The sequence below is a fragment of the Oncorhynchus mykiss genome, chromosome 17 (genome assembly GCF_013265735.2).
Source record: "Oncorhynchus mykiss isolate Arlee chromosome 17, USDA_OmykA_1.1, whole genome shotgun sequence".
NCBI lineage: Eukaryota > Metazoa > Chordata > Actinopteri > Salmoniformes > Salmonidae > Oncorhynchus > Oncorhynchus mykiss.
The window spans coordinates 3,990,397-4,013,955 of record NC_048581.1 but is presented as its reverse complement, the minus strand read 5'-3'; the positions used below and the strand labels follow the sequence as shown (position 1 = coordinate 4,013,955).

The 23,559-nt window shown below is 38.2% G+C and overlaps 1 protein-coding gene and 1 long non-coding RNA gene across 4 annotated transcripts in view; one reads left to right on the top strand and one right to left on the bottom strand.

Annotated features, from left to right (window-relative positions):
• LOC110510730 (protein kinase C beta type) overlaps positions 1–16,664 on the top strand; it is a 110,206-nt gene extending 93,542 nt beyond the window's left edge. Inside the window, exon 17 of the mRNA XM_036948670.1 lies at positions 16,208–16,664. Coding sequence (XP_036804565.1) covers positions 16,208–16,357 — 150 coding nt within the window. The 3' untranslated portion in view covers positions 16,358–16,664. The remainder of the gene's footprint in view (positions 1–16,207) is intronic.
• Positions 16,665–16,841: 177 nt separating this feature from the next.
• LOC118940212 lies at positions 16,842–19,916 on the bottom strand. Of its 3 annotated transcripts, none has more exons than XR_005036749.1 (2): positions 18,445–19,916; positions 16,842–18,413 (listed from the first exon to the last, which is right to left on the bottom strand). It is a non-coding gene; the product is annotated as an uncharacterized LOC118940212 (long non-coding RNA). The 3 variants fall into 3 exon arrangements; XR_005036750.1 differs by having other exon boundaries at positions 16,842–18,342; XR_005036751.1 differs by having other exon boundaries at positions 16,842–18,270.
• Between the last annotated feature and the right edge of the window lie 3,643 nt (positions 19,917–23,559).

The following is a 23,559-nucleotide window of genomic DNA, read 5'->3' as shown; positions in this document are numbered from 1 at the left end:
ATTATGTTGTGAATGAGGACTGGATGACTCCATCTACTTCATTATATTTATATTATGTTGTGGATGAGGACTTCATTATATTTATATTATGTTGTGGATGAGGACTTCATTATATTTATATTATGTTGTGGATGAGGACTGGATGACCCTCCATCTACTTCATTATATTTATATTATGTTGTGAATGAGGACTGGATGACTCCATCTACTTCATTATATTTATATTATGTTGTGGATGAGGACTTCATTATATTTATATTATGTTGTGGATGAGGACTGGATGACTCTCCATCTACTTCATTATATTTACAGTGCCTTGCGAAAGTATTCGGCCCCCTTGAACTTTGCGACCTTTTGCCACATTTCAGGCTTCAAACATAAAGATATAAAACTGTATTTTTTTGTGAAGAATCAACAACAAGTGGGACACAATCATGAAGTGGAACGACATTTATTGGATATTTCAAACTTTTTTAACAAATCAAAAACTGAAAAATTGGGCGTGCAAAATTATTCAGCCCCTTTACTTTCAGTGCAGCAAACTCTCTCCAGAAGTTCAGTGAGGATCTCTGAATGATCCAATGTTGACCTAAATGACTAATGATGATAAATACAATCCACCTGTGTGTAATCAAGTCTCCGTATAAATGCACCTGCACTGTGATAGTCTCAGAGGTCCGTTAAAAGCGCAGAGAGCATCATGAAGAACAAGGAACACACCAGGCAGGTCCGAGATACTGTTGTGAAGAAGTTTAAAGCCGGATTTGGATACAAAAAGATTTCCCAAGATTTAAACATCCCAAGGAGCACTGTGCAAGCGATAATATTGAAATGGAAGGAGTATCAGACCACTGCAAATCTACCAAGACCTGGCCGTCCCTCTAAACTTTCAGCTCATACAAGGAGAAGACTGATCAGAGATACAGCCAAGAGGCCCATGATCACTCTGGATGAACTGCAGAGATCTACAGCTGAGGTGGGAGACTCTGCCCATAGGACAACAATCAGTCGTATATTGCACAAATCTGGCCTTTATGGAAGAGTGGCAAGAAGAAAGCCATTTCTTAAAGATATCCATAAAAAGTGTTGTTTAAAGTTTGCCACAAGCCACCTGGGAGACACACCAAACATGTGGAAGAAGGTGCTCTGGTCAGATGAAACCAAAATTGAACTTTTTGGCAACAATGCAAAACGTTATGTTTGGCGTAAAAGCAGCACAGCTGAACACACCATCCCCACTGTCAAACATGGTGGTGGCAGCATCATGGTTTGGGCCTGCTTTTCTTCAGCAGGGACAGGGAAGATGGTTAAAATTGATGGGAAGATGGATGGAGCCAAATACAGGACCATTCTGGAAGAAAACCTGATGGAGTCTGCAAAAGACCTGAGACTGGGACGGAGAGTTGTCTTCCAACAAGACAATGATCCAAAACATAAAGCAAAATCTACAATGGAATGGTTCAAAAATAAACATATCCAGGTGTTAGAATGGCCAAGTCAAAGTCCAGACCTGAATCCAATCGAGAATCTGTGGAAAGAACTGAAAACTGCTGTTCACAAATGCTCTCCATCCAACCTCTGAGCTCGAGCTGTTTTGCAAGGAGGAATGGGAAAAAATTTCAGTCTCTCGATGTGCAAAACTGATAGAGACATACCCCAAGCAACTTACAGCTGTAATCGCAGCAAAAGGTGGCGCTACAAAGTATTAACTTAAGGGGGCTGAATAATTTTGCACGCCCAATTTTTCAGTTTTTGATTTGTTAAAAAAGTTTGAAATATCCAATAAATGTCGTTCCACTTCATGATTGTGTCCCACTTGTTGTTGATTCTTCACAAAAAAATACAGTTTTATATATTTATGTTTGAAGCCTGAAATGTGGCAAAAGGTCGCAAAGTTCAAGGGGGCCGAATACTTTCGCAAGGCACTGTATATTATGTTGTCGATGAGGACTTCATTATATTTATATTATGTTGTGAATGAGGACTGGATGACTCTCAGTCTACTTCATTATATTTATATTATGTTGTGGATGAGGACTGGATGACTCTCCATCTACTTCATTATATTATGTTGTGGATGAGGACTTCATTATATTTATATTATGTTGTGGATGAGGACTTCATTATATTTATATTATGTTGTGGATAAGGACTTCATTATATTTATATTATGTTGTGGATGAGGACTGGATGACTCCATCTACTTCATTATATTTATATTATGTTGTGGATGAGGACTTCATTATATTTATATTATGTTGTGGATGAGGACTGGATGACTCTCCGTCTACTTCATTATATTTATATTATGTTCTGAATGAGGACTGGATGACTCCATCTACTTCATTATATTTATATTATGTTGTGGATGAGGAATGGATGACTCTCCATCTACTTCATTATATTTATATTATGTTGTGGATGAGGACTGGATGACTCTCCATCTACTTCATTATATTTATATTATGTTGTGGATGAGGACTTCACTATATTTATATTCTGTTGTGGATGAGGACTGGATGACTCTCCATCTACTTCATTATATTATGTTGTGGATGAGGACTTCATTATATTTATATTATGTTGTGAATTAGGACTGGATGACTCCATCTAATTCATTATATTTATATTATGTTGTGGATGAGGACTTCATTATATTTATATTATGTTGTGGATGAGGACTTCATTATATTTATATTATGTTATGGATGAGGACTTCATTATATTTATATTATGTTGTGGATGAGGACTGGATGACTCTCCATCTACTTCATTATGTTTATATTATGTTGTGGATGAGGACTGGATGACTCTCCATCTACTTCATTATATTTATATTATGTTGTGGATGAGGACTGGATGACTCTCCATCTACTTCATTATGTTTATATTATGTTCTGAATGAGGACTGGATGACTCCATCTACTTCATTATATTTATATTATGTTGTGGATGAGGACTGGATGACTCTCCGTCTACTTCATTATATGTATATTATGTTGTGGATGAGGACTTCATTATATTTATATTATGTTGTGAATGAGGACCTGATTTCTCCATCTACTTCATTATATTTATATTATGTTGTGGATGAGGACTTCATTATATTTATATTATGTTGTGGATGAGGACTGGATGACTCTCCGTCTACTTCATTATATTATGTTGTGAATGAGGACTTCATTATATTTATATTATGTTGTGAATGAGGACTGGATGACTCCATCTACTTCATTATATTTATATTATGTTGTGGATGAGGACTTCATTATATTTATATTATGTTGTGGATGAGGACTGGATGACTCCATCTACTTCATTATATTTATATTATGTTCTGAATGAGGACTGGATGACTCCATCTACTTCATTATATTTATATTATGTTGTGGATGAGGACTTCATTATATTTATATTATGTTGTGAATGAGGACTTCATTATATTTATATTATGTTGTGGATGAGGACTGGATGACTCCATCTACTTCATTATATTTATATTATGTTCTGAATGAGGACTGGATGACTCCATCTACTTCATTATATTTATATTATGTTGTGGATGAGGACTTCATTATATTTATATTATGTTGTGGATGAGGACTGGATGACCCTCCATCTACTTCATTATATTTATATTATGTTCTGAATGAGGACTGGATGACCCTCCATCTACTTCATTATATTTATATTATGTTGTGGATGAGGACTGGATGACCCTCCATCTACTTCATTATATTTATATTATGTTGTGGATGAGGACTTCATTATATTTATATTATGTTGTGGATGAGGACTGGATGACTCTCCATCTACTTCATTATATTTATATTATGTTGTGGATAAGGACTTCATTATATTTATATTATGTTGTGGATGAGGACTTCATTATATTTATATTATGTTGTGAATGAGGACTGGATGACTCCATCTACTTCATTATATTTATATTATGTTGTGGATGAGGACTTCATTATATTTATATTATGTTGTGAATGAGGACCTGATTTCTCCATCTACTTCATTATATTTATATTATGTTGTGGATGAGGACTTCATTATATTTATATTATGTTGTGGATGAGGACTGGATGACTCTCCGTCTACTTCATTATATTATGTTGTGAATGAGGACTTCATTATATTTATATTATGTTGTGAATGAGGACTGGATGACTCCATCTACTTCATTATATTTATATTATGTTGTGGATGAGGACTTCATTATATTTATATTATGTTGTGGATGAGGACTGGATGACTCCATCTACTTCATTATATTTATATTATGTTCTAAATGAGGACTGGATGACTCCATCTACTTCATTATATTTATATTATGTTGTGGATGAGGACTTCATTATATTTATATTATGTTGTGAATGAGGACTGGATGACTCCATCTACTTCATTATATTTATATTATGTTGTGGATGAGGACTTCATTATATTTATATTATGTTGTGAATGAGGACCTGATTTCTCCATCTACTTCATTATATTTATATTATGTTGTGGATGAGGACTTCATCATATTTATATTATGTTGTGGATGAGGACTGGATGACTCTCCGTCTACTTCATTATATTATGTTGTGAATGAGGACTTCATTATATTTATATTATGTTGTGAATGAGGACTGGATGACTCCATCTACTTCATTATATTTATATTATGTTGTGGATGAGGACTTCATTATATTTATATTATGTTGTGGATGAGGACTGGATGACTCCATCTACTTCATTATATTTATATTATGTTCTGAATGAGGACTGGATGACTCCATCTACTTCATTATATTTATATTATGTTGTGGATGAGGACTTCATTATATTTATATTATGTTGTGAATGAGGACTGGATGACTCCATCTACTTCATTATATTTATATTATGTTGTGGATGAGGACTGGATGACTCCATCTACTTCATTATATTTATATTATGTTGTGGATGAGGACTTCACTATATTTATATTCTGTTGTGGATGAGGACTGGATGACTCTCCATCTACTTCATTATATTTATATTATGTTGTGGATGAGGACTTCACTATATTTATATTCTGTTGTGGATGAGGACTGGATGACTCTCCATCTACTTCATTATATTTATATTATGTTGTGGATGAGGACTTCACTATATTTATATTATGTTGTGGATGAGGACTTCATTATATTTATATTATGTTATGGATGAGGACTTCATTATATTTATATTATGTTGTGGATGAGGACTGGATGACTCTCCATCTACTTCATTATGTTTATATTATGTTGTGGATGAGGACTGGATGACTCTCCATCTACTTCATTATATTTATATTATGTTGTGGATGAGGACTTCATTATATTTATATTATGTTCTGAATGAGGACTGGATGACTCCATCTACTTCATTATATTTATATTATGTTGTGGATGAGGACTGGATGACTCTCCGTCTACTTCATTATATGTATATTATGTTGTGGATGAGGACTTCATTATATTTATATTATGTTGTGAATGAGGACTGGATGACTCCATCTACTTCATTATATTTATATTATGTTGTGGATGAGGACTGGATGACTCCATCTACTTCATTATATTTATATTATGTTGTGGATGAGGACTTCATTATATTTATATTATGTTGTGGATGAGGACTGGATGACTCTCCATCTACTTCATTATATTTATATTATGTTGTGGATGAGGACTTCATTATATTTATATTATGTTGTGGATGAGGACTTCATTATATTTATATTATGTTGTGGATGAGGACTTCATTATATTTATATTATGTTGTGGATAAGGACTTCATTATATTTATATTATGTTGTGGATGAGGACTGGATGACTCCATCTACTTCATTATATTTATATTATGTTGTGGATGAGGACTGGATGACTCCATCTACTTCATTATATTTATATTATGTTGTGGATGAGGACTTCATTATATTTATATTATGTTGTGGATGAGGACTTCATTATATTTATATTATGTTGTGGATAAGGACTTCATTATATTTATATTATGTTGTGGATGAGGACTGGATGACTCCATCTACTTCATTATATTTATATTATGTTGTGGATGAGGACTTCATTATATTTATATTATGTTGTGGATGAGGACTGGATGACTCTCCGTCTACTTCATTATATTTATATTATGTTCTGAATGAGGACTGGATGACTCCATCTACTTCATTATATTTATATTATGTTGTGGATGAGGAATGGATGACTCTCCATCTACTTCATTATATTTATATTATGTTGTGGATGAGGACTGGATGACTCTCCATCTACTTCATTATATTTATATTATGTTGTGGATGAGGACTTCACTATATTTATATTCTGTTGTGGATGAGGACTGGATGACTCTCCATCTACTTCATTATATTATGTTGTGGATGAGGACTTCATTATATTTATATTATGTTGTGAATTAGGACTGGATGACTCCATCTAATTCATTATATTTATATTATGTTGTGGATGAGGACTTCATTATATTTATATTATGTTGTGGATGAGGACTTCATTATATTTATATTATGTTATGGATGAGGACTTCATTATATTTATATTATGTTGTGGATGAGGACTGGATGACTCTCCATCTACTTCATTATGTTTATATTATGTTGTGGATGAGGACTGGATGACTCTCCATCTACTTCATTATATTTATATTATGTTGTGGATGAGGACTGGATGACTCTCCATCTACTTCATTATGTTTATATTATGTTCTGAATGAGGACTGGATGACTCCATCTACTTCATTATATTTATATTATGTTGTGGATGAGGACTGGATGACTCTCCGTCTACTTCATTATATGTATATTATGTTGTGGATGAGGACTTCATTATATTTATATTATGTTGTGAATGAGGACCTGATTTCTCCATCTACTTCATTATATTTATATTATGTTGTGGATGAGGACTTCATTATATTTATATTATGTTGTGGATGAGGACTGGATGACTCTCCGTCTACTTCATTATATTATGTTGTGAATGAGGACTTCATTATATTTATATTATGTTGTGAATGAGGACTGGATGACTCCATCTACTTCATTATATTTATATTATGTTGTGGATGAGGACTTCATTATATTTATATTATGTTGTGGATGAGGACTGGATGACTCCATCTACTTCATTATATTTATATTATGTTCTGAATGAGGACTGGATGACTCCATCTACTTCATTATATTTATATTATGTTGTGGATGAGGACTTCATTATATTTATATTATGTTGTGAATGAGGACTTCATTATATTTATATTATGTTGTGGATGAGGACTGGATGACTCCATCTACTTCATTATATTTATATTATGTTCTGAATGAGGACTGGATGACTCCATCTACTTCATTATATTTATATTATGTTGTGGATGAGGACTTCATTATATTTATATTATGTTGTGGATGAGGACTGGATGACCCTCCATCTACTTCATTATATTTATATTATGTTCTGAATGAGGACTGGATGACCCTCCATCTACTTCATTATATTTATATTATGTTGTGGATGAGGACTGGATGACCCTCCATCTACTTCATTATATTTATATTATGTTGTGGATGAGGACTTCATTATATTTATATTATGTTGTGGATGAGGACTGGATGACTCTCCATCTACTTCATTATATTTATATTATGTTGTGGATAAGGACTTCATTATATTTATATTATGTTGTGGATGAGGACTTCATTATATTTATATTATGTTGTGAATGAGGACTGGATGACTCCATCTACTTCATTATATTTATATTATGTTGTGAATGAGGACCTGATTTCTCCATCTACTTCATTATATTTATATTATGTTGTGGATGAGGACTTCATTATATTTATATTATGTTGTGGATGAGGACTGGATGACTCTCCGTCTACTTCATTATATTATGTTGTGAATGAGGACTTCATTATATTTATATTATGTTGTGAATGAGGACTGGATGACTCCATCTACTTCATTATATTTATATTATGTTGTGGATGAGGACTTCATTATATTTATATTATGTTGTGGATGAGGACTGGATGACTCCATCTACTTCATTATATTTATATTATGTTCTAAATGAGGACTGGATGACTCCATCTACTTCATTATATTTATATTATGTTGTGGATGAGGACTTCATTATATTTATATTATGTTGTGAATGAGGACTGGATGACTCCATCTACTTCATTATATTTATATTATGTTGTGGATGAGGACTTCATTATATTTATATTATGTTGTGAATGAGGACCTGATTTCTCCATCTACTTCATTATATTTATATTATGTTGTGGATGAGGACTTCATCATATTTATATTATGTTGTGGATGAGGACTGGATGACTCTCCGTCTACTTCATTATATTATGTTGTGAATGAGGACTTCATTATATTTATATTATGTTGTGAATGAGGACTGGATGACTCCATCTACTTCATTATATTTATATTATGTTGTGGATGAGGACTTCATTATATTTATATTATGTTGTGGATGAGGACTGGATGACTCCATCTACTTCATTATATTTATATTATGTTCTGAATGAGGACTGGATGACTCCATCTACTTCATTATATTTATATTATGTTGTGGATGAGGACTTCATTATATTTATATTATGTTGTGAATGAGGACTGGATGACTCCATCTACTTCATTATATTTATATTATGTTGTGGATGAGGACTGGATGACTCCATCTACTTCATTATATTTATATTATGTTGTGGATGAGGACTTCACTATATTTATATTCTGTTGTGGATGAGGACTGGATGACTCTCCATCTACTTCATTATATTTATATTATGTTGTGGATGAGGACTTCACTATATTTATATTCTGTTGTGGATGAGGACTGGATGACTCTCCATCTACTTCATTATATTTATATTATGTTGTGGATGAGGACTTCACTATATTTATATTATGTTGTGGATGAGGACTTCATTATATTTATATTATGTTATGGATGAGGACTTCATTATATTTATATTATGTTGTGGATGAGGACTGGATGACTCTCCATCTACTTCATTATGTTTATATTATGTTGTGGATGAGGACTGGATGACTCTCCATCTACTTCATTATATTTATATTATGTTGTGGATGAGGACTTCATTATATTTATATTATGTTCTGAATGAGGACTGGATGACTCCATCTACTTCATTATATTTATATTATGTTGTGGATGAGGACTGGATGACTCTCCGTCTACTTCATTATATGTATATTATGTTGTGGATGAGGACTTCATTATATTTATATTATGTTGTGAATGAGGACTGGATGACTCCATCTACTTCATTATATTTATATTATGTTGTGGATGAGGACTGGATGACTCCATCTACTTCATTATATTTATATTATGTTGTGGATGAGGACTTCATTATATTTATATTATGTTGTGGATGAGGACTGGATGACTCTCCATCTACTTCATTATATTTATATTATGTTGTGGATGAGGACTTCATTATATTTATATTATGTTGTGGATGAGGACTTCATTATATTTATATTATGTTGTGGATGAGGACTTCATTATATTTATATTATGTTGTGGATAAGGACTTCATTATATTTATATTATGTTGTGGATGAGGACTGGATGACTCCATCTACTTCATTATATTTATATTATGTTGTGGATGAGGACTGGATGACTCCATCTACTTCATTATATTTATATTATGTTGTGGATGAGGACTTCATTATATTTATATTATGTTGTGGATGAGGACTTCATTATATTTATATTATGTTGTGGATAAGGACTTCATTATATTTATATTATGTTGTGGATGAGGACTGGATGACTCCATCTACTTCATTATATTTATATTATGTTGTGGATGAGGACTTCATTATATTTATATTATGTTGTGGATGAGGACTGGATGACTCTCCGTCTACTTCATTATATTTATATTATGTTCTGAATGAGGACTGGATGACTCCATCTACTTCATTATATTTATATTATGTTGTGGATGAGGAATGGATGACTCTCCATCTACTTCATTATATTTATATTATGTTGTGGATGAGGACTGGATGACTCTCCATCTACTTCATTATATTTATATTATGTTGTGGATGAGGACTTCACTATATTTATATTCTGTTGTGGATGAGGACTGGATGACTCTCCATCTACTTCATTATATTATGTTGTGGATGAGGACTTCATTATATTTATATTATGTTGTGAATTAGGACTGGATGACTCCATCTAATTCATTATATTTATATTATGTTGTGGATGAGGACTTCATTATATTTATATTATGTTGTGGATGAGGACTTCATTATATTTATATTATGTTATGGATGAGGACTTCATTATATTTATATTATGTTGTGGATGAGGACTGGATGACTCTCCATCTACTTCATTATGTTTATATTATGTTGTGGATGAGGACTGGATGACTCTCCATCTACTTCATTATATTTATATTATGTTGTGGATGAGGACTGGATGACTCTCCATCTACTTCATTATGTTTATATTATGTTCTGAATGAGGACTGGATGACTCCATCTACTTCATTATATTTATATTATGTTGTGGATGAGGACTGGATGACTCTCCGTCTACTTCATTATATGTATATTATGTTGTGGATGAGGACTTCATTATATTTATATTATGTTGTGAATGAGGACCTGATTTCTCCATCTACTTCATTATATTTATATTATGTTGTGGATGAGGACTTCATTATATTTATATTATGTTGTGGATGAGGACTGGATGACTCTCCGTCTACTTCATTATATTATGTTGTGAATGAGGACTTCATTATATTTATATTATGTTGTGAATGAGGACTGGATGACTCCATCTACTTCATTATATTTATATTATGTTGTGGATGAGGACTTCATTATATTTATATTATGTTGTGGATGAGGACTGGATGACTCCATCTACTTCATTATATTTATATTATGTTCTGAATGAGGACTGGATGACTCCATCTACTTCATTATATTTATATTATGTTGTGGATGAGGACTTCATTATATTTATATTATGTTGTGAATGAGGACTTCATTATATTTATATTATGTTGTGGATGAGGACTGGATGACTCCATCTACTTCATTATATTTATATTATGTTCTGAATGAGGACTGGATGACTCCATCTACTTCATTATATTTATATTATGTTGTGGATGAGGACTTCATTATATTTATATTATGTTGTGGATGAGGACTGGATGACCCTCCATCTACTTCATTATATTTATATTATGTTCTGAATGAGGACTGGATGACCCTCCATCTACTTCATTATATTTATATTATGTTGTGGATGAGGACTGGATGACCCTCCATCTACTTCATTATATTTATATTATGTTGTGGATGAGGACTTCATTATATTTATATTATGTTGTGGATGAGGACTGGATGACTCTCCATCTACTTCATTATATTTATATTATGTTGTGGATAAGGACTTCATTATATTTATATTATGTTGTGGATGAGGACTTCATTATATTTATATTATGTTGTGAATGAGGACTGGATGACTCCATCTACTTCATTATATTTATATTATGTTGTGGATGAGGACTTCATTATATTTATATTATGTTGTGAATGAGGACCTGATTTCTCCATCTACTTCATTATATTTATATTATGTTGTGGATGAGGACTTCATTATATTTATATTATGTTGTGGATGAGGACTGGATGACTCTCCGTCTACTTCATTATATTATGTTGTGAATGAGGACTTCATTATATTTATATTATGTTGTGAATGAGGACTGGATGACTCCATCTACTTCATTATATTTATATTATGTTGTGGATGAGGACTTCATTATATTTATATTATGTTGTGGATGAGGACTGGATGACTCCATCTACTTCATTATATTTATATTATGTTCTAAATGAGGACTGGATGACTCCATCTACTTCATTATATTTATATTATGTTGTGGATGAGGACTTCATTATATTTATATTATGTTGTGAATGAGGACTGGATGACTCCATCTACTTCATTATATTTATATTATGTTGTGGATGAGGACTTCATTATATTTATATTATGTTGTGAATGAGGACCTGATTTCTCCATCTACTTCATTATATTTATATTATGTTGTGGATGAGGACTTCATCATATTTATATTATGTTGTGGATGAGGACTGGATGACTCTCCGTCTACTTCATTATATTATGTTGTGAATGAGGACTTCATTATATTTATATTATGTTGTGAATGAGGACTGGATGACTCCATCTACTTCATTATATTTATATTATGTTGTGGATGAGGACTTCATTATATTTATATTATGTTGTGGATGAGGACTGGATGACTCCATCTACTTCATTATATTTATATTATGTTCTGAATGAGGACTGGATGACTCCATCTACTTCATTATATTTATATTATGTTGTGGATGAGGACTTCATTATATTTATATTATGTTGTGAATGAGGACTGGATGACTCCATCTACTTCATTATATTTATATTATGTTGTGGATGAGGACTGGATGACTCCATCTACTTCATTATATTTATATTATGTTGTGGATGAGGACTTCATTATATTTATATTATGTTGTGGATGAGGACTGGATGACCCTCCATCTACTTCATTATATTTATATTATGTTCTGAATGAGGACTGGATGACCCTCCATCTACTTCATTATATTTATATTATGTTGTGGATGAGGACTGGATGACCCTCCATCTACTTCATTATATTTATATTATGTTGTGGATGAGGACTTCATTATATTTATATTATGTTGTGGATGAGGACTGGATGACTCTCCATCTACTTCATTATATTTATATTATGTTGTGGATAAGGACTTCATTATATTTATATTATGTTGTGGATGAGGACTTCATTATATTTATATTATGTTGTGAATGAGGACTGGATGACTCCATCTACTTCATTATATTTATATTATGTTGTGGATGAGGACTTCATTATATTTATATTATGTTGTGGATGAGGACTGGATGACCCATCTACTTCATTATATTTATATTATGTTCTGAATGAGGACTGGATGACCCTCCATCTACTTCATTATATTTATATTATGTTGTGGATGAGGACTGGATGACCCTCCATCTACTTCATTATATTTATATTATGTTGTGGATGAGGACTTCATTATATTTATATTATGTTGTGGATGAGGACTTCATTATATTTATATTATGTTGTGAATGAGGACTGGATGACTCCATCTACTTCATTATATTTATATTATGTTGTGGATGAGGACTTCATTATATTTATATTATGTTGTGAATGAGGACTGGATGACTCTCCATCTACTTCATTATATTTATATTATGTTGTGGATGAGGACTTCATTATATTTATATTATGTTGTGAATGAGGACTGGATGACTCTCCATCTACTTCATTATATTTATATTATGTTGTGGATGAGGACTTCATTATATTTATATTATGTTGTGGATGAGGACTGGATGACTCTCCGTCTACTTCATTATATTTATATTATGTTGTGGATGAGGACTTCATTATATTTATATTATGTTGTGAATGAGGACTGGATGACTCCATCTACTTCATTATATTTATATTATGTTGTGGATGAGGACTTCATTATATTTATATTATGTTGTGGATGAGGACTTCATTATATTTATATTATGTTGTGGATGAGGACTGGATGACCCTCCATCTACTTCATTATATTTATATTATGTTGTGAATGAGGACTGGATGACTCCATCTACTTCATTATATTTATATTATGTTGTGGATGAGGACTTCATTATATTTATATTATGTTGTGGATGAGGACTGGATGACTCTCCATCTACTTCATTATATTTACAGTGCCTTGCGAAAGTATTCGGCCCCCTTGAACTTTGCGACCTTTTGCCACATTTCAGGCTTCAAACATAAAGATATAAAACTGTATTTTTTTGTGAAGAATCAACAACAAGTGGGACACAATCATGAAGTGGAACGACATTTATTGGATATTTCAAACTTTTTTAACAAATCAAAAACTGAAAAATTGGGCGTGCAAAATTATTCAGCCCCTTTACTTTCAGTGCAGCAAACTCTCTCCAGAAGTTCAGTGAGGATCTCTGAATGATCCAATGTTGACCTAAATGACTAATGATGATAAATACAATCCACCTGTGTGTAATCAAGTCTCCGTATAAATGCACCTGCACTGTGATAGTCTCAGAGGTCCGTTAAAAGCGCAGAGAGCATCATGAAGAACAAGGAACACACCAGGCAGGTCCGAGATACTGTTGTGAAGAAGTTTAAAGCCGGATTTGGATACAAAAAGATTTCCCAAGATTTAAACATCCCAAGGAGCACTGTGCAAGCGATAATATTGAAATGGAAGGAGTATCAGACCACTGCAAATCTACCAAGACCTGGCCGTCCCTCTAAACTTTCAGCTCATACAAGGAGAAGACTGATCAGAGATACAGCCAAGAGGCCCATGATCACTCTGGATGAACTGCAGAGATCTACAGCTGAGGTGGGAGACTCTGCCCATAGGACAACAATCAGTCGTATATTGCACAAATCTGGCCTTTATGGAAGAGTGGCAAGAAGAAAGCCATTTCTTAAAGATATCCATAAAAAGTGTTGTTTAAAGTTTGCCACAAGCCACCTGGGAGACACACCAAACATGTGGAAGAAGGTGCTCTGGTCAGATGAAACCAAAATTGAACTTTTTGGCAACAATGCAAAACGTTATGTTTGGCGTAAAAGCAGCACAGCTGAACACACCATCCCCACTGTCAAACATGGTGGTGGCAGCATCATGGTTTGGGCCTGCTTTTCTTCAGCAGGGACAGGGAAGATGGTTAAAATTGATGGGAAGATGGATGGAGCCAAATACAGGACCATTCTGGAAGAAAACCTGATGGAGTCTGCAAAAGACCTGAGACTGGGACGGAGAGTTGTCTTCCAACAAGACAATGATCCAAAACATAAAGCAAAATCTACAATGGAATGGTTCAAAAATAAACATATCCAGGTGTTAGAATGGCCAAGTCAAAGTCCAGACCTGAATCCAATCGAGAATCTGTGGAAAGAACTGAAAACTGCTGTTCACAAATGCTCTCCATCCAACCTCTGAGCTCGAGCTGTTTTGCAAGGAGGAATGGGAAAAAATTTCAGTCTCTCGATGTGCAAAACTGATAGAGACATACCCCAAGCAACTTACAGCTGTAATCGCAGCAAAAGGTGGCGCTACAAAGTATTAACTTAAGGGGGCTGAATAATTTTGCACGCCCAATTTTTCAGTTTTTGATTTGTTAAAAAAGTTTGAAATATCCAATAAATGTCGTTCCACTTCATGATTGTGTCCCACTTGTTGTTGATTCTTCACAAAAAAATACAGTTTTATATATTTATGTTTGAAGCCTGAAATGTGGCAAAAGGTCGCAAAGTTCAAGGGGGCCGAATACTTTCGCAAGGCACTGTATATTATGTTGTCGATGAGGACTTCATTATATTTATATTATGTTGTGAATGAGGACTGGATGACTCTCAGTCTACTTCATTATATTTATATTATGTTGTGGATGAGGACTGGATGACTCTCCATCTACTTCATTATATTATGTTGTGGATGAGGACTTCATTATATTTATATTATGTTGTGGATGAGGACTGGATGACTCTCCGTCTACTTCATTATATTTATATTATGTTGTGGATGTGGATGAGGACTTCATTATATTTATATTATGTTGTGGATGAGGACTGTATGACTCCATCTACTTCATTATATTATGTTGTGGATGAGGACTTCATTATATTTATATTATGTTGTGGATGAGGACTGGATGACTCCATCTACTTCATTATATTATGTTGTGGATGAGGACTGGATGACTCTCCATCTACTTCATTATGTTATGTTGTGGATGAGGACTGGATGACTCTCCATCTACTTCATTATATTATGTTGTGGATGAGGACTGGATGACTCTCCATCTACTTCATTATATTATGTTGTGGATGAGGACTGGATGACTCTCCATCTACTTCATTATATGTATCTTCTGTTTCTTCTCTGTGTGTTTTAATTCATCTCATCCATCCCTCTTCTCTCCCCCCCTACAGTGCGGTCGCGAGGCAGAGAACTTTGATCGTTTCTTTACCCGCCACCCCCCCATCCTGACCCCCCCCGACCAGGAGGTCATCATGAACCTGGACCAGGAAGAGTTCCAGGGATTCTCATTCGTTAACCCAGAGTACCCAGACATGGACTGACCCATCACAGCGCTGCATTAGCTCTGTGATCCTGCCCCTCTTCCAGATCTCATATCATTCCATCACCAGGATATAGTTTAGGACCAAAAAGGGTGTATCCCAGTTGTCTCTCCTCCCTCTTGAGCGTTGTTCACTACTCCTGAGTGGCGCGGCCGTCTGGTGGCATCTCAGTGCACGAAGCGTCACTACAGTGCCTGGTTCGAATCCCAGGCTGTGTCACATCCGGCCGTGATTGGGAGTCCTAAGAGGGCGGCGCACGATTGGCCCAGCGTCGTCCGGGTTTTGGCCTGGGGGGGGGGGGGGGGGGGGGGGGGTAGGTCGTCATTGTAAATAAGAATTTGTTCTTAACTGACTTGCCTAGTTAAATAAAGATTAAATACATTTTTTTTTTTTTTTAAACACAAATATAAAAACATTATTGGCGTTAACCTGGAGTAGAGTCTCCATTTACCACTCATTTCCTTTCAAGTGAGGAAGTGTGTACTTTGGGAGGAAGGGGAGAGAATTGGGACATAGCCGAGGCCCTACCCATATCTACTGTTCTAACCTAAACACAGATCTAGGATCAGATTCCCCATGCCCCTAGTCTTAACTACCCATATCTACTGTTCTAACCTAAACACAGATCTAGGATCAGATTCCCCATGCCCCTAGTCTTAACTACCCATATCTACTGTTCTAACCTAAACACAGATCTAGGATCAGATTCCCCATGCCCCTAGTCTTAACTACCCATATCTACTGTTCAAACCTAAACACAGATCTAGGATCAGATTCCCCATGCCCCTAGTCTTAACTACCCATATCTACTGTTCTAACCTAAACACAGATCTAGGATCAGATTCCCCATGCCCCTAGTCTTAACTACCCATATCTACTGTTCAAACCTAAACACAGATCTAGGATCAGATTCCCCATGCCCCTAGTCTTAACTACCCATATCTACTGTTCTAACCTAAACACAGATCTAGGATCAGATTCCTCATGCCCCTAGTCTTAACTACCCATATCTACTGTTCTAACCTAAACACAGATCTAGGATCAGATTCCCCATGCCGCTAGTCTTAACTACCCATATCTACTGTTCAAACCTAAACACAGATCTAGGATCAGATTCCCCATGCCCCTAGTCTTAACTACCCATATCTACTGTTCTAACCTAAACACAGATCTAGGATCAGATTCCCCATGCCCCTAGTCTTAACCTGAACCATTACGGAGATCTGACCTCTGATCAGCGGTTAAAGACAACTTCTACTCAAAACAGAACAGAAGGACCCCATGTGTATGAAATCCTACAACAAACACAAAAAAAATGCTGAATCGATCGATTTTTCAACTAATCGATAATCAAATCAATGAGTTACATTCCCACCATCAACCCATCAAATGACCTCCCAACTGTTACTGGGATCAATATTTGACCGACTGATCGAACTGATCGACTTTCTTACTGTTTAATGATCAATCAGGGTATTGTTGTTTTGTTTGTATTGATTTAGGGATCTCCCGTTAGGGATTTAGAACTGTTGTGAAATGTTAGCATCGTGCTATTACAACGAGGGAGGCTGAAAACACGTATCCTCCTTGGGTACTGTCACCACCACCACCTCACACACCATGTTACGTTACTGTAAAACTGTGCCAAAGCAGGGTCAGAGTTCAGGGTCCAGTGTCCTCCGTTACGGGGGAGACACACGGCAGCCATTTTGTGCCACAGAGCCCCAAACAACCCCACACCTCGGGAATAGCATTCACTGCAACTGGAAACGCACGGACACACCAGGGCTCATCTCCAATAGTCTTGTCAACCCGGTCCAACCACACATCCTCTAGATATCGCTCCAGGGACCAGGGCCCGTTCCCCATAGTGACCTGCTATTGACCAGAGAGGGCCCATTCCCCATAGTGACCTGCTATTGACCAGGGCCCATTCCCTCTATAGTGACCTGCTATTGACCAGGGCCCATTCCCTCTATAGTGACCTGCTATAGGGACCATTCCCTCTATAGTGACCTGCTATTGACCAGGGAGGGCCCATTCCCTCTATAGTGACCTGCTATAGGGCCCATTCCCTCTATAGTGACCTGCTATTGACCAGGGAGGGCCCATTCCCTCTTTTAGTGACCTGCTATTGACCAAGGAGGGCCCATTCCCTCTATAGTGACCTGCTATAGGGCCCATTCCCTCTATAGTGACCTGCTATAGGGCCCATTCCCTCTATAGTGACCTGCTATAGGGCCCATTCCCTCTATAGTGACCTGCTATAGGGCCCATTCCCTCTATAGTGACCTGCTATAGGGCCCATTCCCTCTATAGTGACCTGCTATAGGGCCCATTCCCTCTATAGTGACCTGCTATAGGGCCCATTCCCTCTATAGTGACCTGCTATAGGGCCCATTCCCTCTATAGTGACCTGCTATAGGGCCCATTCCCTCTATAGTGACCTGCTATAGGGCCCATTCCCTCTATAGTGACCTGCTATAGGGCCCATTCCCTCTATAGTGACCTGCTATAGGGCCCATTCCCTCTATAGTGACCTGCTATAGGGCCCATTCCCTCTATAGTGACCTGCTATAGGGCCCTGGCTCAGTAGAAAGTAGTGCACTTCATAGGGAATAGGGTGTGATTTCAGACGCTGTCTAGGAATTATCTGACCACTGCCAAACAGAGATGTTGTTGTTTATACTTAACCAGGGTGGTTAGTTAGTACTTGGTTAGTTAACCAGGGTGGTTAGTTAGTACTTGGTTAGTTAACCAGGGTGGTTAGTTAGTACTTGGTTAGTTAACCAGGGTGGTTAGTTCATACTTGGTTAGTTAACCAGGGTGGTTAGTTAGTACTTGGTTAGTTAACCAGGGTGGTTAGTTAGTACTTGGTTAGTTAACCAGGGGAGTTAGTTTGTACTTGGTTAGTTAACCAGGGTGGTTAGTTAGTACTTGGTTAGTTAACCAGGGTGGTTAGTTAGTACTTGGTTAGTTAACCAGGGTGGTTAGTTAGTACTTGGTTAGTTAACTGGTTATTAGTCCCGGGGGGTTGGGAAGTGTTCTGTAACTGTTTAAAGAGAGTTCTGATTATATTACCATGCAGTTAAATGTGTCAAACTGTAAAATACTGGAAATGTATTGTTTCTTTCTTGTGTCAAGAGTGACTGAGGATGATGATGATGAGGAGGAGGAGGATGACAATGAGGATAATGATGATGATGATGATGATGATGATAGCTGAATCTTGTTTTGTGTGTCCGCTGAGCTAAAGGCCTTATCTGAACTTGGGGAGTTAACTCTACTGAATGATGATAATGATGATGATGATGATGATGATGATGATGATGATAGCTGAATCTTGTTTTGTGTGTCCGCTGAGCTAAAGGCCTTATCTGAACTTGGGGAGTTAACTCAAGCGTCTGCTGTCTTACAGGAAACGTACAGAGGTTTGTAACGATGTAGGGAGAGGGGGTGTGTCTTGTACGTGTAAATCTGTCTTCTGATTGGAAAATATAATATAACTCAACTCACCTCAATCGTCTCAACCAGCACACTGCTCTCTGTGTCATTACACACACACACACACACCTTAATTGAAGTGCATTGAGAAGCAGACTCAGTTTACTAGTCCACATAGAAACCCCTTGAGAAGCAGACTCAGTCTACTAGTCCACATAGAAACCCCTCGAGAAGCAGACTCAGTCTACTAGTCCACATAGAAACCCCTTGAGAAGCAGACTCAGTCTACTAGTCCACATAGAAACCCCTCGAGAAGCAGACTCAGTCTACTAGTCCACATAGAAACCCCTCGAGAAGCAGACTCAGTCTACTAGTCCCCTTAGAAACCCATTGAGAAGCAGACTCAGTCTACTAGTCCACATAGAAACCCATTGAGAAGCAGACTGTCTACTAGTCCACATAGAAACCCCTTGAGAAACAGACTCAGTCTACTAGTCCACATAGAAACCCATTGAGAAGCAGACTGTCTACTAGTCCACATAGAAACCCCTTGAGAAGCAGACTCAGTCTACTAGTCCACATAGAAACCCCTTGAGAAGCAGACTGTCTACTAGTCCACATAGAAACCCCTCGAGAAGCAGACTCAGTCTACTAGTCCACATAGAAACCCCTTGAGAAGCAGACTCAGTCTACTAGTCCACATAGAAACCCCTCGAGAAGCAGACTCAGTCTACTAGTCCACATAGAAACCCCTTGAGAAGCAGACTCAGTCTACTAGTCCACATAGAAACCCCTTGAGAAGCAGACTCAGTCTACTAGTCCACATAGAAACCCCTCGAGAAGCAGACTCAGTCTACTAGTCCACATAGAAACCCCTTGAGAAGCAGACTCAGTCTACTGGGGCTCCCTGGGGCTGCTGGGTGGGCCCCCTGGGGCTGAGAGGTGGGCAGGGCCCCCTGGGGCTGAGGGGTGGGCAGGGCCCCCTGGGGCTGAGGGGTGGGCAGGGCCCCCTGGGGCTGAGGGGCCTAGAGGAGAGATGGAGAGCAGAAGGTAGGAAATAAGCGAGTGTTCTTGGAAACTGTCTCTCCTCTCTGTTCCTCTCTTCTTCCTGAGGCTTTCTGTATGTCCTTCTATAGCTCTCTCACTCTGCCAGTCTGTAACAGTCTGTGTCTCTGCCAGTCTGTAACGGTCTGTCTCTCTGCCAGTCTGTAACAGTCTGTCTCTCTGCCAGTCTGTAACGGTCTGTGTCTCTGCCAGTCTGTAACGACCTGTCCCTCTGCCAGTCTGTCTCTCTGCCAGTCTGTAACGGTCTGTCTCTCTGCCAGTCTGTAACGGTCTGTCTCTCTGCCAGTCTGTAGCGGTCTGTCTCTCTGCCAGTCTGTAACGGTCTGTCTCTCTGCCAGTCTGTCTCTCTGCCAGTCTGTAATGGTCTGTCTCTCTGCCAGTCTGTAATGGTCTGTCTCTCTGCCATTCTGTAACGGTCTGTCCCTCTGCCAGTCTGTAACGGTCTGTCCCTCTGCCAGTCTCTAACGGTCTGTCTCTCTGCCAGTCTGTAACGGTCTGTCTCTCTGCCAGTCTGTAACGGTCTGTCTCTCTGCCAGTCTGTAGCGGTCTGTCTCTCTGCCAGTCTGTAACGGTCTGTCTCTCTGCCAGTCTGTCTCTCTGCCAGTCTGTAATGGTCTGTCTCTCTGCCAGTCTGTAATGGTCTGTCTCTCTGCCATTCTGTAACGGTCTGTCCCTCTGCCAGTCTGTAACGGTCTGTCCCTCTGCCAGTCTCTAACGGTCTGTCCCTCTGCCAGTCTGTAACGGTCTGTCTCTCTGCCAGTCTGTAATGGTCTGTCTCTCTGCCAGTCTGTAATGGTCTGTCTCTCTGCCAGTCTGTAATGGTCTGTCTCTCTGCCAGTCTGTAACAGTCTGTCTCTCTGCCAGTCTGTAATGGTCTGTCTCTCTGCCAGTCTGTAACAGTCTGTCTCTCTGCCAGTCTGTAACGGTCTGTCCCTCTGCCAGTCTGTCTTTAAGTCTATGCCGTAGTCTATCAGTCTGTTGCTTGTCTGTACTGTTTCTCTCCTCTCAGGTTGTCTGTTGACTTTTTTATGTTCTGTAGACTTATGAGTCTCCTGGGTGATCCTGTCTGTTCAGTGGGTGACTGGTATCTCTCTGGTCTCCTGGGTGATCCTGTCTGTTCAGTGGATGTCTGGTATCTCTCTGGTCTCCTGGGTGATCCTGTCTGTTCAGTGGATGTCTGGTATCTCTCTGGTCTCCTGGGTGATCCTGTCTGTTCAGTGGATGTCTGGTATCTTTCTGGTCTCCTGGGTGATCCTGTCTGTTCAGTGGATGTCTGGTATCTCTCTGGTCTCCTGGGTGATCCTGTCTGTTCAGTGGGTGTCTGTGTCTCTCTGGTCTCCTGGGTGATCCTGTCTGTTCAGTGGGTGTCTGGTATCTCTCTGGTCTCCTGGGTGATCCTGTCTGTTCAGTGGGTGTCTGGTATCTCTCTGGTCTCCTGGGTGATCCTGTCTGTTCAGTGGGTGTCTGGTATCTCTCTGGTCTCCTGGGTGATCCTGTCTGTTCAGTGGATGTCTGGTATCTCTCTGGTCTCCTGGGTGATCCTGTCTGTTCAGTGGGTGTCTGGTATCTTTCTGGTCTCCTGGGTGATCCTGTCTGTTCAGTGGGTGTCTGGTGTCTCCTGGGTGATCCTGTCTGTTCAGTGGATGTCTGGTATCTTTCTGGTCTCCTGGGTGATCCTGTCTGTTCAGTGGGTGTCTGTGTCTCTCTGGTCTCCTGGGTGATCCTGTCTGTTCAGTGGATGTCTGGTATCTCTCTGGTCTCCTGGGTGATCCTGTCTGTTCAGTGGATGTCTGGTATCTCTCCGGTCTCCTGGGTGATCCTGTCTGTTCAGTGGGTGTCTGGTGTCTCCTGGGTGATCCTGTCTGTTCAGTGGATGTCTGGTATCTTTCTGGTCTCCTGGGTGATCCTGTCTGTTCAGTGGGTGTCTGTGTCTCTCTGGTCTCCTGGGTGATCCTGTCTGTTCAGTGGGTGTCTGGTGTCTCTCCGGTCTCCTGGGTGATCATGTCTGTTCAGTGGGTGTCTGGTGTCTCCTGGGTGATCCTGTCTGTTCAGTGGGTGTCTGTGTCTCTATGGTCTCCTGGGTGATCATGTCTGTTCAGTGGGTGTCTGGTGTCTCCTGGGTGATCCTGTCTGTTCAGTGGGTGTCTGGTGTCTCCTGGGTGATCCTGTCTGTTCAGTGGGTGTCTGTGTCTCTCTGGTCTCCTGGGTGATCCTGTCTGTTCAGTGGGTGTCTGGTGTCTCCTGGGTGATCCTGTCTGTTCAGTGGGTGTCTGGTGTCTCTCCGGTCTCCTTGGTGATCCTGTCTGTTCAGTGTGTGTCTGGTGTCTCCTGGGTGATTCTGTCTGTTCAGTGGGTGTCTGGTGTCTCCTGGGTGATCCTGTCTGTTCAGTGGGTGTCTGGTGTCTCCTGGGTGATCCTGTCTGTTCAGTGGGTGTCTGGTGTCTCTCCGGTCTCCTTGGTGATCCTGTCTGTTCAGTGGGTGTCTGGTGTCTCCTGGGTGATCCTGTCTGTTCAGTGGGTGTCTGGTGTCTCCTGGGTGATCCTGTCTGTTCAGTGGGTGTCTGGTGTCTCTCCGGTCTCCTTGGTGATCCTGTCTGTTCAGTGGGTGTCAGTGTCTTTGGTATGTGGTGGTCTGTGTCTTTTGGTCTGTGTCTTTGGTCTGGGGTGGTCTGTGTCTTTGTTCTGGGGTGGTC